The sequence below is a fragment of the Heptranchias perlo genome, chromosome 24 (assembly GCF_035084215.1).
Source record: "Heptranchias perlo isolate sHepPer1 chromosome 24, sHepPer1.hap1, whole genome shotgun sequence".
In the NCBI taxonomy this organism is placed as follows: Eukaryota; Metazoa; Chordata; class Chondrichthyes; order Hexanchiformes; family Hexanchidae; genus Heptranchias; species Heptranchias perlo.
In genome coordinates this window covers 20,228,224-20,244,212 of record NC_090348.1, presented here as the reverse complement: position 1 = coordinate 20,244,212, position 15,989 = coordinate 20,228,224, and the positions used below count along the sequence as shown (strand labels likewise).

The 15,989-nt window shown below is 41.2% G+C and overlaps 1 protein-coding gene across 6 annotated transcripts in view; it reads left to right on the top strand.

The window, feature by feature from the left end:
* The window catches only part of celsr1a (cadherin EGF LAG seven-pass G-type receptor 1a), a 336,449-nt gene that overhangs the window by 301,666 nt on the left and 18,794 nt on the right, over positions 1 to 15,989 (top strand). For all 6 annotated transcript variants that reach the window (XM_068004892.1, XM_068004890.1, XM_068004887.1 and 3 more), the window contains 5 exons: positions 1,981 to 2,155; positions 2,733 to 2,845; positions 3,188 to 3,267; positions 4,824 to 4,950; positions 8,353 to 8,478. In XM_068004892.1, the coding sequence (XP_067860993.1) occupies positions 1,981 to 2,155; positions 2,733 to 2,845; positions 3,188 to 3,267; positions 4,824 to 4,950; positions 8,353 to 8,478 (621 nt within the window). The remainder of the gene's footprint in view (positions 1 to 1,980; positions 2,156 to 2,732; positions 2,846 to 3,187; positions 3,268 to 4,823; positions 4,951 to 8,352; positions 8,479 to 15,989) is intronic.

Genomic DNA, 15,989 nt, shown 5'->3' with positions numbered 1-15,989 from the left:
CGGCAAAGCAATTTTACTTGTGCTTACTCTCACAAATATAAGGGGAAGATTCCCACTATAGTGAAATTGTTAACTTGTTTATAAAGACGAGGTTTCTGATTTCACTATACGAAGCGTACAGAATAAATCTCTCTTCGTAGTGTCACAGCTAAAGGGATATTAACTGCACCGAGTTACTTCGCAAGCTGCTAATAGTACTTTCATAGTGCCTTGGAATGTTAATTATAGAAGCATTAATTTATCTCAAACAATCACCATAACACAATCCACAATATTCCTAAAAATTGACATTGTGCACAAATGGGAGAATAGATTATCCAGAAAGGTGTGGCATCCTATTGTATTCCTGAATTGGGATGTGATAATCTGAGTCCTGATACCATTCACCGTCTGCTGTACTCTCAAAAAGCTAATATTGTGGTGTTGATAAATTATCTTTAAAATCACTTCCTGGAACAGCTTGTTCTGGAAAAATTAGATGTAGGGCAGCCAGGTTAAAGACCATGGAAGTATTGTAGTGCAGCAGATACGACACCTAACGCCATGCAAACTTCTTTGATGTTTTTACATTGTTCTGCAGTTTTTACTACAGCTAAGATTCCATTTGTAGTGCCAGACATTAAAACTAGTTTTGTCATTACATCCTTTTTAGTATCAGTGTAAGAAATGTTCTTGCTAGATGAATTACAATGGCAACACTACCCCTTTAACATGCTCGGGAATCTCCACCCACCCCCACTACCATCAAAGCAAAACCCTCCGATAACATAACTTGTACAGAGTAACTGATAAAGCTGCACTCTGTGTATGTAGACAAGCATTTGGAAAATACTTGCTACTTAACACAGGTGTATTAACTCTGTGCAATTTAAATGTGTTCAAATAACAATGTTACGTGGGACTACTGCACTCTATTGTAATTTATCATAGGAGGTCTGCACTGATTAGTTTCTGTGCAAGTAAAGCATTAATAGTAGAACAATTTGCAACTATTTGGCATTCATCCAAGCCCTTGTTCGTCTTTGAAAAAGAACAGCAAACTTTAGGGATGTCTAATTTCGTGGATTATCAAATATTGTAAGTGACTAGAATTACTCGGTCTTTATTATTCAATTTGCCATCAAAGTACCCACTGGGATTTGTCTTTAAAAGAAATTCGCAGCAGTTTTTAAACATTGAAAAGTCGATAATTACAAATATCACAATGTATTAAAGCTTTTTACTTGAGCGACTGGTAACCCCTATATGATTTGTAATATAAGGCTGCTGTTTTCAACTTTTGACACTTGCATTGTCAGGAGAACAAGATCTACCTGGAGAGGAGGGACAGTGAGAGTTCACACTGGACATGATGCTCTGTTGATAAATGCTGCTGCAAATCACAGCTTTTGTTGTGTTTCCTTAATATGATGGCCACTGCTAAAGGAACGCAGTATGATTTTTTTAAAACTTATTTCATAGAAGAGGAGCGCACTTCCAAAAAATGTACAATGTTGCTTGTATTTTATTAAATTTTTCTTGTAGAATATATATATAATACTAACTGTGATGAAGCAGAGCTTTAACATAAGAATGACTTAATTTATGTAGCAACTTATCACATCTAGGAACATAGGAACAGGAGTAGGCCATTTAGCCCCTCGAGCCTGTTCCGCCATTCAATAAGATCGTGGCTGATTTGTGACCTAACTCCATATACATCTGTCAAACGTCTCAAAGTTTCACACACAATTGTTTTCTAACTTTCACCTGAATCATTAGAAATGGCAGTATAACATCTCATAAGAAGGCTGGCATCTCCAACATTGTAGCGCTCCCTCCGACACTGGATTGGCAGTATTGATTATGTGCTCAAGTACTGGAGTGAACTTTTGACTCTGGCAAAAGAGCTACTGGCTGAGCCAAGCAAACAGTCCTAGAGCAATAAAAAAAAGAGAATGCTAAGATTGTTCAGCACTGACTGAGTCTCTTCTCTTGCAGTTTGTCTGCAGTGTGATAGCCCTCTTACTGCATTATTTCTACCTGTGCACCTTTGCCTGGACATTTGTGGAGGGTCTTCACATTTACCGCATGCTGACCGACATGAGGAATGTGAACTATGGGCACATGAGGTTCTACTACGCCATTGGATGGGGAATTCCTGCTATTATAACAGGTAACTGATTCCTGGTTATTGATGGAAAAACCCCGAGTGAGCTGGCAGCTCGGAGTGGCTCAGATGGTGGCTAAAATGCTAGAAGCTTTTCTGACAGGTTGATCTCTCTCACAGTGAGGTAGATTTTGACTTTGTGTGATAGTGTAAAATGGGTGATAGAGAATGGGCAACCGGTTTTTCATCTCTCCCTGTTTTTATTTCCATTGAAGTCAATGGGAGAGATGTAAAACGGGCTGCCGACTCGCATCCGCTCGTTTTACACTATCGCGCAAAGTCAAAATCGACCCCATTGAGTTTGAGAGGAGAGTGGACGGCAGGGTTAATGTTTCAGGTGGGTTCTGATGAAAGGTCATTGACTGGAAATATTAACCCTACCTTGCTTTCCCCACAGACGCTGCTGAGTGTTTACTTGTTTACTGCACTTTGTGTTTTTATTTCAGATTTCCAACAACTGCAGTGTTTTACTTTTTGAGTGGAGAGAGGATGTCTTCATGCTTAGTGTGCAAGGAAACATTTTATACATGGAAAGGAATTAAATGAGGGAATGCACTAATAAAAATGTTTGTGCTATTTTAAGGTCTGGCTATGGGGTTGGATCCACAAGGTTATGGAAACCCTGACTTCTGCTGGCTATCTGTGCACGACACCCTCATCTGGAGCTTTGCTGGCCCTATCTGTGTTGTAGTCATTGTAAGTACCCATTATCAGCTTTCATTAACAGCAGCGTAGAACCAGAAATGTATGGCATTCATAAATATTTCTCATTTAGTTACACAGTATTTTAATATAAACATTTATCTTTGTAAAATTCAGGAGTGTGACATTCATGTCTTTACTCATTTTAGCAAAAATGTTGGAGTAAGATTTGAGTGCATTATACTCAAGCTGACTTTTTGCTACGATTGTTGAATTCCCTCACACCCCTCTCCGGCCAGCTTCTTGGATTTAGTTCTGGCTTGTTAGTATTCTAATCAACTGCACTTTTCTCAACATATGTGGGAACTAATTTATCTTAAATTTCTGTTACCTCAGATAAATATTGTCATCTTCATACTAGCTGCTAAAGCATCCTGTGGACCAAGGCAACGGTCTTTTGAAAAGACTGGGATTATGTGAGTTTTGAATCAGCATTTTTATATTTTGTTGTTAACACTGAGTATTACCCAGGCAACATGTAGGACCATTTGAAATATTTTCAGAAGTAAAAATACAAAGAGGCCATTTCTCTGATTGTGGTTTGTGTGAGCATTGCTGGAGAATAAGTGGAGGGCCCAGAACTGTCCATAATCTAGCACAAATTGTTATCAAGGCATCTATCACAATCAGAAAGGATGGCTGGCTGAGAAATATTGGTGGAGTAAGAGGTTGTAAAGAGACGATGGTGGAGCAGGGCAGAACATTTTTTACATTGGATCGGGATATGCCCGACCTGACATGGGAGCAAAGCTGAGTTGCTTTTATTTTTTCATCTTGAGGTGAAGGATGTCTCTGCTGGGAAAAAGGAGTTTCCACCTCGGTTTTGTCAACCATTGTCTGTATCTAAGTTTTGTGCATCCACCTGTTTTTGAAGGGAATTGGGTTGGGACTGGCCAAATAACTTGGAAGTCCTTTAATCATCAAAAAGAGAAGAAACGTGCACCTTATCAGTCTGGCTTAGATCTTAACCCAGATCCCATAGTGAAAGGACAGTGTCCTGCCGCACTACCAAGCTCCAGTGAGTTGCTTTAATCAGCAATCAATGAGCAATTGGAGGGGGGAGGATGAGAGAGGTGATATTCTTCCTGTTGATAATTTGATCAAAAAAAGTTGACATGAGTACAAAATTAACTAACTGGAGAATATACCACAGAAGATGAAAAGCAACAGATGAGCTAAGCAAAAGCAGCAAAGAATTCTTCTGGAAGACAATCCCAGTTGGTTGAATGGAGGAGGGAGTCTTGCTCTGCTTTACTCCTGAGTCAGGTCAGGCCCTAACTTTCCAAAACTTTAGCTTCCCACCAATGCTACCGTTGTAATGTTAATGTAGCCTTATAATGCCAAACAAAACCGGACTCCTTTACAGAGTGATTTGTTGTAAGATTTTCTGCAAAGGGTAGATATGAAACAGTGGTTAGAAGAGTGATGAGCAGACAGATGCAGTGCAAGAGTTGGAGCTTGGATGTGAAGAAATGGTCTCGGAATTAGTTGAATTAATGGGGCAATCAGCGATATGTGTAGGCTGATTGATGAGTTGTCACATCATTCAGGTTAGCAAAGGGCTCAGCATTATTGTAGCCCTAATCAGCAGAAGACAAGCAGAGCCATTGCTGATCATGAACACTGAAACCACCAAGAAAGGTGATTTCAGCAGAGGAGAAATTGAGTCGATGGATTTGATTTAGAGATTTCATGAACAAATGCTGTGAGTTTTCAGAAGAACAATAGAAACACTTTAGTGTGAAAACTTATCACCACAGACAGCACAGCTGTCAAAAGGAAATGGATAACACAGCTGTAGCTGTTAAGGGAAATCCTCAGTGAGAAGGATACTTTAAATTTTATTTTGCTATGTTCTAATAATAGATGCTACAGAACAATGTTCAAACCAAATTAGATCAGTCTGACGAGTTTCCAGCACGTTCCTTGCTCTGTTTCATTGATTAAGTCTGATACATATGTTTTCTTTTAGATCTGGCCTGAGGACAGCCTTCCTTTTGCTGCTTCTCATCAGCGCTACTTGGTTGCTGGGGTTGATGGCGGTGAATAATGACACCATGACCTTCCATTACCTATTTGCCATTTTCAGTTGTTTACAGGTAAGATTAAAGCTGCTAGTGTGACAGGAGGTTAGTGAGTCACTGTGCCAGAGGGTAGAAATTCTACATGTGAGTTTCTTTCTTATAATTTGTAACCAATTGGACTACTGGCATAGCAAATTTGGTAGTCTGTCAAAAATGTCCAAAGCTTGAATTATGTGTTTGTATGCGAGTCAATATCATCCTGCCATTTCCCATGCTGCTGCGCTACTATAGTCAGTAACCATCCTTCAGTGATAAAGATATTATCAGCACATGTTACCTCTTGCAGATTGCAACAGGCATTTGCTGCTCAAGCGAGAAATTCCTCATGATAGAAATGAGTAGCTAACCACACTTCGAAATACAAGAATCTGACCTGTTTTGCTCACCTGGAGTTACCCGTTGACTCATATTATAATATCTTGGAGTTCCTGGTCTGATGGGAATTTAAATCCCTGCAACGCTCCTTTTCATTCATCTCTTACTGACACATTATTAGTCATCACACAAAAGCCCATTTACATTGGAATGCATTGTTCAAAGTAAAGCGTTTTAAGAAATACTTGACTTAAAAATCAAACTTGATGTTGAACTTCAGTAAGTTGTCTAAAGCAAAAGATGGCTTGATAGTCAGAACGGGACAAATTCATGTTTATGTAGATTGAGTCTGGTTTATTACATTGTTGTGATTATACATGCTAACAACTTTCAAACTTTTGTTCAAACACATTACAAACATTCCTTTAATCAAGATTTAAATTTGATAGTTGGTAAGGGGCTAGTCTTAATTATAATTTTTCACATGGAACACAAAGATTACCTGGAGAGGTTAATGTGAATGCCTGTATGTGATATCAGATTAGTCTCAGTGTGATGTGATACTTAGACAATGATTTGACCGATTGCATAGCACAGGAACAATAGAGGACTTGTTCAAATGTTGTATTACATGTGGTATTAATTTATACAAAGGCAAGCTAATAGCATTCTAAAATTTGTATAGGTATTAAAAAAAGTATCAGTTTTCCAGGTATTTACAATTTTATTGTGTTTCATAGTTTAATTGATATATTTTGATGTACTTTTTAAAACTGAAATTCCTCTGTCATGTAATGTAGCAACAGATGAAAATAATTACATGAAAAAATGGTATCACTACAATAGAGGGCACAGATATTGCGATATATGTTTACGTGTATTACTTTATCAATTTTTATAATCCTGTGAAAGTATCCTTTTGAGGAGATGTCTTTAAAGTAATGGTTATCTTACTGAGGGTTACTTTGAAAACTTACCCTCCAAAAGGAAGTATGTAACAAGAGTAATGCAATAATCGTGGGGAACTTTAATCTTCATATAGACTGGGCAAACCAAATTGACAAAAGTGGTTTGGAGGACGAGTTCGCGGAATGCATTCGAGACAGTTTTCTAGAACAATATGTCAAGGAACCAACTAGGGAACAGGCTATTTTAGATCTAGTATTGTGTAATGAGACAGGGTTAATTAGTAATCTTATAGTTAAGGATCCTCTGGGGAGGAGTGATCATAATATGATAGAATTTTATATTGAGTTTGAGAGTGATGCAGTTAAGTCCGAAACTAGAGTCTTAAATTTAAACAATGCCAATTACATAGTTATGAGGGGCGAGTTGGCAAAGATAGATTGGGAAATTAGATTAAAAGATATGACGGTAGGTAAGCAATGGCAAACATTTAAAGAAATAATTCATAATTCTCAACAAATATACATTTCCCTGAGGAATAAAAACTCCACAGAAAAGTGATCCACCCGTGGCTAAATAGAGAAGTTAAGGATAGCATTAGATTAAAAGAAGAGGCTTTCAATGTTGCCAAAAAGAGTAGCAAGCCTTAGGATTAGGAAGGTTTTAGAAATCAGCACAGGATTAAATGGGTCATTTTCGGGTTGGCAGGTTGTAACTAGTGGGATGCCACAAGGATCAGTGCTTGGGCCTCAGCTGTTTACAATATATATCAATGACTTAGATGAGGGGACCGAGTGTAATGTATCTAAGTTTGCTGATGATACAAAGCTAGGTGGGAAAGTAAGCTGTGAGGAGGACTCAAAGAGGCCGCAAAGAGGGTGCAACAGGTTAAGTGAGTGAGCGAGAAAGTGGCGGATGGAGTAATAATGTGGGGAAATGTGAAATTACCCACTTTGGTAGGAAGAATAGAAAAGCAGAATAATTTTAAAAGGTGAGAGACTAAGAAATGTTGGTAGAGGGATTTGGGTGTCCTTGTACATGAATCACAGAAGTTAACATGCAGGTACAGCAAGCAATTAGGAAGGCAAATGGTATGTTAGCTTTTATTGCAAGTGGGTTGGAGTTTAAGAGTAAGGTGGTCTTGTTGCAATTATATAGGGCTCTGGTGAGACCACACCTGGAGTACTGTGTACAGTTTTGATCTCCTTACCTAAGGAAGGATATATTTGCCTTAGAGGTGGTGCAATGAACGTTCACTAGATTGATTTCTGGGATGAGAGGGTTATCCTATGAGGAGAGATTGAGTAGAATGGGACTATATTCTCTGGAGTTTAGAAAAGTGAGAGGTGATCTCATTGAAAATTTCTTAGTGGGCTTGATAGGGTAGATGCTGAGAGGCTGTTTCCCCTGGCTGGAAAATCTAGAACTAGTGGTCATGGTTTCAAGATAAGGAGTCAGCTATTTAGAACTGAGATGAGGAAAAATTTCTTCACTCAGAGGGTTGTAAATCTTTGGAATTCTGTACGGCAGTGGATGCTCAGTTGTTGAGTATATTCAAGACTGAGGTCAATAGATTTTTGGACTCTAATGGAATCAAGGGATATGGGAATCAAGCGGGAAAGTGGAATTGAGATAGAAGATCAGCCGTGATCTTATTGAATGGCAAGCAGGCTTAAGGGGCTGTATGGCCCACTCCTCCTCCTATTTCTTATGTTATTTAAAATATATTTTTGAAAGGTAAGTATTTAAGGTAACCCTTAATAAGGTAACCATCAGGTATTTAAGCAGACTTCGAAATGACTTACCCCAACTCCATTGACTCAGCCGAGTAACCATTCTTCATGTCTGAGCCTACAGAGTGACTGCTGGTGGAATATTTGGTTGTTGGGGGCATCACAACCCAGCCTGATCCTGTTCGCACCCATCAACCACATGCAAACTTACTTTTCAGCAGGGGGGTTGGTGACTAGATATGGCCAAGAGCAAGCACCCAAGCTGCAACACCAAGGCCAATTAAATAGCCCCCATAGAACCCTGACTGAGATTGGTTAACTCAGCACATGGCAGAGATCTAGCTGGTCTATGGGTCTGCACTACACCACAATAGAGAAGTAGCTACCGGAGGTACCTTGGTATCATTCTAAAAAATCTTTCAGTCGTATCAGTCTTCACAAATGAAATGCTTTGTGGTTTCAGGGGCTCATCATTTTCTTCTTCCACTGTATCTTCAACAAAGAAGTTCGAAAAGGTCTAAAGAACATATTCACTGGAAAGAAACAACATCCAGATGATACGGTACTGACCAGAACCACAGTTTTATCAGTAAGTTACTGGGTCCTAAGAAAAGGAATATTGTATCGCACTTTCCATCTGTTCGTACTATAACACTGAAGAAATGTAATCCTTCCCTTTTTGATTAAACTAATTCAGTAAAGCTCAAATTATGAAGTCTAAAAGCAATTGTTAGTCGACCTATCCAATCTGAACCCTGAAGTTGAATGATGGTTGTATTTTTTTGAGCTTTTATAGTTCAAAGTTTACATTTTAACATAGCTTATTTATTCCATAGTGAGATTGTAGTGTTAAACTTGTAAAACTATCATAGTCCCACTCACAACCCTATCTGGAAGACCATTCCAAGTGTTGGTCACTCCTTGTGTGAAGAAGTTCTTCTTTGACCCTATCCCTCACCGGCTTAAGCATAAACCCCTTGACTTATCCTGAAGAGGTACTCCAGATTTACCTTATCTATGTAATTTAATATCTTGTGTACTCCTATGAGGTCCTCCCTAAATCGCCTCACTGCAGGGCTAAAGTCCCAGTTTCTCATACCTCAATCCAAGGATCAGCCTCATGGCTTTTCTCTGCACCTTCCCTGATCTTGAATGTTTCCCCTTAAGCTTGGTGACCAAAACTGAACATAATATTCAAAGTACGGTCTGTTGAGAGAACTGCACAGTTTTAGGATGACATTCTTTGACTAATAGGGATTGATTTTGTGGAGATTTGCGCCAGGGGAGCAGTTACACCATGGGCACAGGAGGATCTCAGAATTAGAAAAGCAGGCTCTGCACTCATTTTCTGCTGGGCTGCACTTCCGCACTCAGTCTGCTGCGTTGTATGTTTGTGCTTGGACCTAGTTCACCATTTTATCTCATTGAGGTTGCAGATTTCCTGAAAAAAAAAATTAAATGAGAACCTAACATAATTTTGTGGGATTTGTGCCAGCTTTGCTCGTTTATCCCCTTGTGCCTCCAATTGAAATAGGAGCAAGGGGAGCTCTTTTGGTGAAGGAGCTCTTAAAGTGGCAACTGGTTTTGATGTATTTTTAGCAATGTTTACAGTACTGTTTTAGTATTTTTATAGTACTTTTAGTCAAACATTTTTTTCCAATTTTTGAAATTTTTATTTTTTATGTCATTTTCGAGGGCAATTTGTTTTTACTCAAAGTAAGTTTGTTTTTAAAGTGCCTCAGATACAATATTTCCTGTTTGAGGCGGTATAAGATGAAAGGACACAAGCCAGGGAGATAACCAAGTACCCAATCATACATACAGACCGTGGCATACCTATCTGGCAATGACCATGGGCACTGCCTCAGCTTGCTCTGCATCAGCAGAGAACCAGTTGCAGAGCCTTGCCACCTGCAGCTAAATTGCAAATTAGAGATAACACTGCCAGTGGTTGGCAAGGTGACCATTCCTCTCAGCTGTTACGCTCATGGCCTATTCCCATCAAATGCAGCAAACTCAGCTTACATATGGATCAAACAGATGACCGATGAATCAGTCACCATGGCCAACACCTTTGTCTCCTATAACCATTGAATAGAATGAAATAGCTTCCCAATGTCACCAAACTGCTGCATTTTCCAAAGTGCAAGGGATTGCTGATGCCTGCCACATGCCCAACTTGAAACCCATTCTGAGTGTTAGTCGGTGACCATGTTTGTGTTACAGTAGTTTGACAAGTAAAACTCTTGGAAAGTGTGTGTAAGGCAAGTTGTAGATTGCAGCTTGATTGTGTGCGCTGCTGAAATATGGGTGTGCGTGAGATGCAATGAAAGAGCATATTAAGGTTGTGGTAATGCTGACATGGGGAAAGTAAATGAGTACAGCTCGACATGCAACATTTTTGGCATAGAGTGTTGGACCACATGCCTTGTATGTGGTACTGTTGGGTGTGCCAGGCTCCTTAAAGTACGCAGTCTTCTTCCGTATATGTTCCCAGGTCTTGTTCTGCTTCATACTGCTGCCTTGTGAGGAGGGTGCTCCAGAGTGCCAAGCAGGGCAATTCCTCCTCGCACTCACCTTGAGCAATTGCACATCTTTTTCATCAGCCATCAAATGAGAGCTTATGGGTTGTGCCTCTCCACCACTGGCCCAAAGACTCTGATTTGTGCCTTGATGTTGATTTTTGCCTTCACTTGCTTTTGGCCTGACTTTTTTTGCCCCCACCCATAAATGCAACAAATGTTTATAAAGAAACTTGTTTCATCCTTTCTAAATGTTTATCCAATTTTCCCTTCGAAGATGCAATGATCTCTGCTTCAGCTAATGCCAACAACCCTCTGCATGAAGAAATTTCTCCTAACCTCTTTCCTCAGTCTCTTAGTGACCGTTTTAAGTTCATAACTCCTCATTACTGACTTCCTAATCAGAGGAAACAGTCTTTCCCTATTCACCCTATCAAAACCTTAATAATTTTTAAAACTTTTAATGAATGTCCACTTAGCTTTCTCTGCTCCAGTGGAAATAGACCTAGTGGTCAGGAACTGTGGGAAGTGCATGGCTGAATTTTGGATTCATACTAGGTGAATAAGTTTTCCTGCTGTTAGTGTGGACTCATTAAATTAGCCCATAGAGCTACACTGCATTATTCCTGATATATTCTATCCTTCTGGAAAATTCAATATCTTTCTAGGATTTGCTCATTTCCATCCACTGGAGTAAGGTGAATTTCTGTTATTCCTACTGGTTCCCCACTGCTACAACAGTCTCTAGTTCAGGCATTTTGTATATGTGCATCAAGATTTGCCTCCGGTGACTAGTTTAAAGTTGGATCCAGTATTTCTCCCTGAGTTATTGTGCTCCTGCCGATGTCATGTGGGTGCGAGTGGGTCACAGTATGTTCTGAGAGCATGAGAAACCACATTAGAAAATTCCTTATGGGAGAGGATTTAAGCGCATTAAAAAGGCAGCTGAATCTATGAGGTCCAATCTTTCTACTGATTGTGTGCAATTTGCCCTGTCATGGAATCTGTCTCTTATTTCATCTCCTGAGGGAGGTAAATAACAACAGGTAAAACTTCCAAGATCACAAAGCTCTATGAAATTTCTTTCTGAGCCCCAATTCCAACCCAATGAATCACCCAAATATAACGCAATAATTACAACCCACATTATTGAACCCTGACCAACTGCATTCCACAGATGGTATTTCCATGAGCCCAGCAACACAGGAACTACTGTGCTCCATAAAATATTCAATGGTTTATGTATGTACTGGTCTTACAACTTCCAGTCTTGTTCTTAAACAGTTATTTATCTGGTTCCCTTTTAGTGCAGTTAATTGCCATAGTGTTAACTGATTTTGTTTCAAATAGTCACTCTCTGGGAGGGGGCAGATTTTTGATGATTTGTGGTCTCTCTTCAGGCTTGCTGATTTTGTACTTGTGTCCTTTAGTTCTGTACTCACCAGTCAGAGTTAAATAACAAGATCTGAATATTATTTTCCTTCAATCTTATTCTGCAATAAAATGAAGTTCAGTTCTGAGAGAGTTTCCATAAGCAAAACGCACTCAATCCTGAAATAAATCTCACTGCTCTTTTCTAAATGTGTCAATGTCCCTTTGAAGGTAGGATGCCCAAAGTTGCACACACTGTTCAAAATGTGATCTTACTAATGGGTTTTACAATGTCTTGAACTGATGCAATATCTTTAGATTTTCAAAAGGCCTTCGATAAGATACCGCATTGTAGACTCACGACTAAGGTCAGAACATGTGGAGTCAGGGGACAAGTAGCAGAATGTATAGCAAGCTGGCTACAAAACAGTAAACAGAGAGTAGGGGTTAAAGGTAAAGACTGGCAAAAGGTGTGGAGTGCTGGGACCACTGTTACTCACAATTTACATCAACGATTTGGACTCGGGAATCGGAAGTACAATTTCAAAATTTGCGGACAACACCAAATTGGGGGGTATAGTTAATACTGAGGAAGAAGGCATCAAAATGCAAGAAGACATTAATAAACTTGAAGAATGGGCGTGTAATTGGCAAATGAATTTCAATATAGTTAAGTGTGAGCTAGTGCGTTTTGGTAGAAAGAATAAGGAGGCCGCATATTGCTTGGATAATCAGAGTCTCAATGGGTTTAAGGAGCAAAGGGATCTAGGGGTACAGATATACAAATCACTAAAAGTAGTGACGCAGGTTAATAAGGCCATTAAAAAAAGCAAACCAAGCACTGGGGTTCATTTTTCGAGGGATAGAATTGGAAAGCGGGGAAGTTATGTTAAACTTGTATAGAACCTTGGTTAGACCACACTTGGCGTACCGTGCACAGTTCTGGTCTCTATATTATAAAAAGAATATAGAGGCATTGGAGAAGCTGCAATAAAGATTCACAAAGATCATACCAGAACTGAGAGGATATAATTATCAGGAAAGGCTGAACAGCCATGGGCTCTTTTTTCTAGAAAAGAGAAGGCAAAGGGGTGACCTGGTAGAGGTCTTTAAGATTATGAAAAGGTTTGATAGGGGTAGATGTAGATAAAATGTTTCCACTTGTGGGGAAGTCCAAAACTAGAGGTCATCAATGTAAGATAATTACTAATAAATCCATTAAGGAATTCAGGTGAAATTTCTTTAACCGGAGTGGTAAGAATGTAGAATGCGCTACCACAAGTAGTTGTTGAGGCGAATAGCGTAGATGCATTTAAGGAGAAGCTAGATAAGCACATGAAAAAGAAAGCAATAGAAGGGTATGGTGATTGGATTAGATGAAGATGGGTGGGAGGAGGCTCGTGTGGAGCATAAACGCCAATATTAGACCAGTTGGGCCAAATGGCCTGTTTCTGTGCTATAGACTCGATGGGGATAAAACTGGATAACCCCTGAAAACAGGTGTGGGGATCGCGGTAAGTGATTAACCCATACCTGTTCATAGCAATGCAGGCAGCAAGTTAAATTTGTGCTGCCTGTTCATTGGCTGCATGCATTAGCAGGGGTCCTGATATCGCAAGTGGCTAATGCTACTTAAAGACAGCTTGTACCTCTTAAAGGGGAGGTGCATTGTGGCTGGAAGAAGTGATGGAAGTCAATTGTGAAGTGAGTCTGTGCTGTGATATCTTGAATGGCTGAACATGCGAGAGAGCATGCACCAAGGTTCTCTGATAATGCACTGGAGGCCCTGGTATAAGAAGAGGAGAGAAGGAAAGGCATTCTGTATCCGCAGGGGGCAGAAGGCCCTCCAGACATATGTTCAGGAGGCAGTGGGAGGAAGTAACGGAGGAGGTCAATGCCAGAAGCTTAACTCCAAGAACATGGATGCAGTGCAGGAAGAAATTCAATGATCTGACACGAGTTGTCAAGGTGAGTGAGTTCAATCTTCAATTGGCACATCCTACCAACTGCACCACCAGCCTCATCCACTGCTCAATTCATTACATCCCCATCATCCACCTGCCAGCAATCTCTATCAATCAGTACTCAACCCTTCAATACATATGATTTACCTCACCCTCACACACTTAGCATAGTTGCAAGGCTCACACTCACAGCTTACACACACTGGCAGCTATTCAACCATGACAGCCAAACCACCCAAACATCTTGCAGAACACTCACTGACCCACTTCCCTCTTTCTTACAGGAGAAGGTGGTGCATAACAGGAGGCAGCAAGAAACAACTGGAGGAGGACAAGTGCGCCTACACGTTTTATCCCCCAGGGAGGAGACCGTGCTGGCCATCATGGGAAGGAGCATCGCTGAGGCCCTGTCCACTGGTGATGCTGGAGGGATCGATGATGAGGTTCATTGCATACCTCATCCTACTTCTCTCTTCCCACTTCTCCCTCATCTCACAATCTTTTCTGACTCACAAGCTGCAGATGGTGAACGCCCGCACTTTTGACTTTCTCTTCTCCCCGCACCGCAACCCAACCCTTGTCCCATTTTCATTTCAGATACCCAAGAGCAGGAACCTTCCCCGTCAGAGGAGGAAAAGGAAGAAGACAGTGATGATGAAGAGACGTCATCACTCGATCTTACACTCGTAGCCACCAGCTCAGAAACTAACACTGAGCATACTTTAGAGGCTAGGATAGAGGAGGAATCTGCACGTGGTGAGACATCGGGCACAAGTGCGCAGGAGCCGGGGCCGGGGGAAAGGATACCGCAGGTGCCAGCTTGCTGGAGGGCAAGGTCGCACACTGGTTATACTGCAGCGGATTCAGACGAGTACTTCGATGGGCCAGGCTACAGAAGAAGGCTGATGGGCGTACACAACCAAATACTTGGTGCATTGGAAAGCCTGCCAGAAAGCCTGCGCACAATGTCAAGGAGCATGGAGGAGTCCAGCTCCAACTTGGCACAAAGCTTTGTGCAGAGGTTGGAGCCCATCCTTTCCCACATTGAACGGGTGGTCACCTCCATCAGCACACCTATGGAACCCACCATTTTACACGTCTGATGACCAATGTCTCAGCTTCCATTGCAGCACAAACATCTGCCATCCAAGATCTGATTGCTGCTTTGGAAATTCAGACAACTGCCATTATGGCTATAGGTACTATTGTTGAAAGGGGCTTCCAGGGCATCACAGCAGTCCAGCAATCTGATCTCCAACAGATCACCAGGATTGCTGAGGTGCCTCTCCATGGAAGACGAGCTTGCTGTCCTCTCTCAGGACGACAGCATTCCTGCTCCCACCCCTGTCACTCCGCCATTGCCCTTGGTGTTGCCTGTCAACCAACTAGGCCAGACTGCTGCAGCCCAGGCCAAGATGGTGCAGTCTGAAGACGGGCCTTCCTGGCCCAGAGCTGCTCAAGGTCGTCCTCCAAGGCCATCTGCATGTTCCTCAATTGAGGGTCAGCAGCCTTCCATCTCCCATGCTGCAGCCATGGGGGAAGCACCTCATAGGAGCACTAGGAAAGTTAAAGGTACACAAACAACAGGCGCTAATGGAATGCACAAAGGTGAATAGTTTAATTTTGTTTGCATTAGTTGAGTGAATTTATAAATGTGGGTTTGAATTTGCATTTGGTGATGGTTTTTATTTCTGCTGTGAGCTGAGGGAGAAGGCAATGTGTAATCATGAAGAGAACGATGTGATGGTCATTGAGAGATGAAAAGTAAGGCGTGTGGGACTGTTGGTGAATGGGAAGGTGTGCTTGAGGTTAATGGTATCTCATTAATAATCTGATCACATAGATCCCTGGCAGAAAGGGCCTGTCTGCTTTGTAACTTCCCTTCCTCCTCTTCTTCCTCCACTTCCAGTTGCACTTCCTCCATCACCACCACCTCCTCCTCCTCCTCTTGTTCATTTTCCTCAGGTTCTCATCTGATAGGCGGTGGCAAGGACTGTTCCCTCATAATGGCCAGGTTGTGCAGCATGCAGCATACAATGACAAATCTTGATACCTGCTCAGCTGAATACTGCAGGGCTCCTCCAGAGCGGTCCAAGCAGAGGAAGTGTTGCTTGAGGCCGCTGATGGTGTGCTCGATGATGTACCTTGTGGCAGAATGGCTCTCATTGTAGGCCTGTTGTGCATGTGTTTCTGACCGGAGTCATGAGCCACGTCATGAGGGAATAACCCTTGTCACCAAGTAG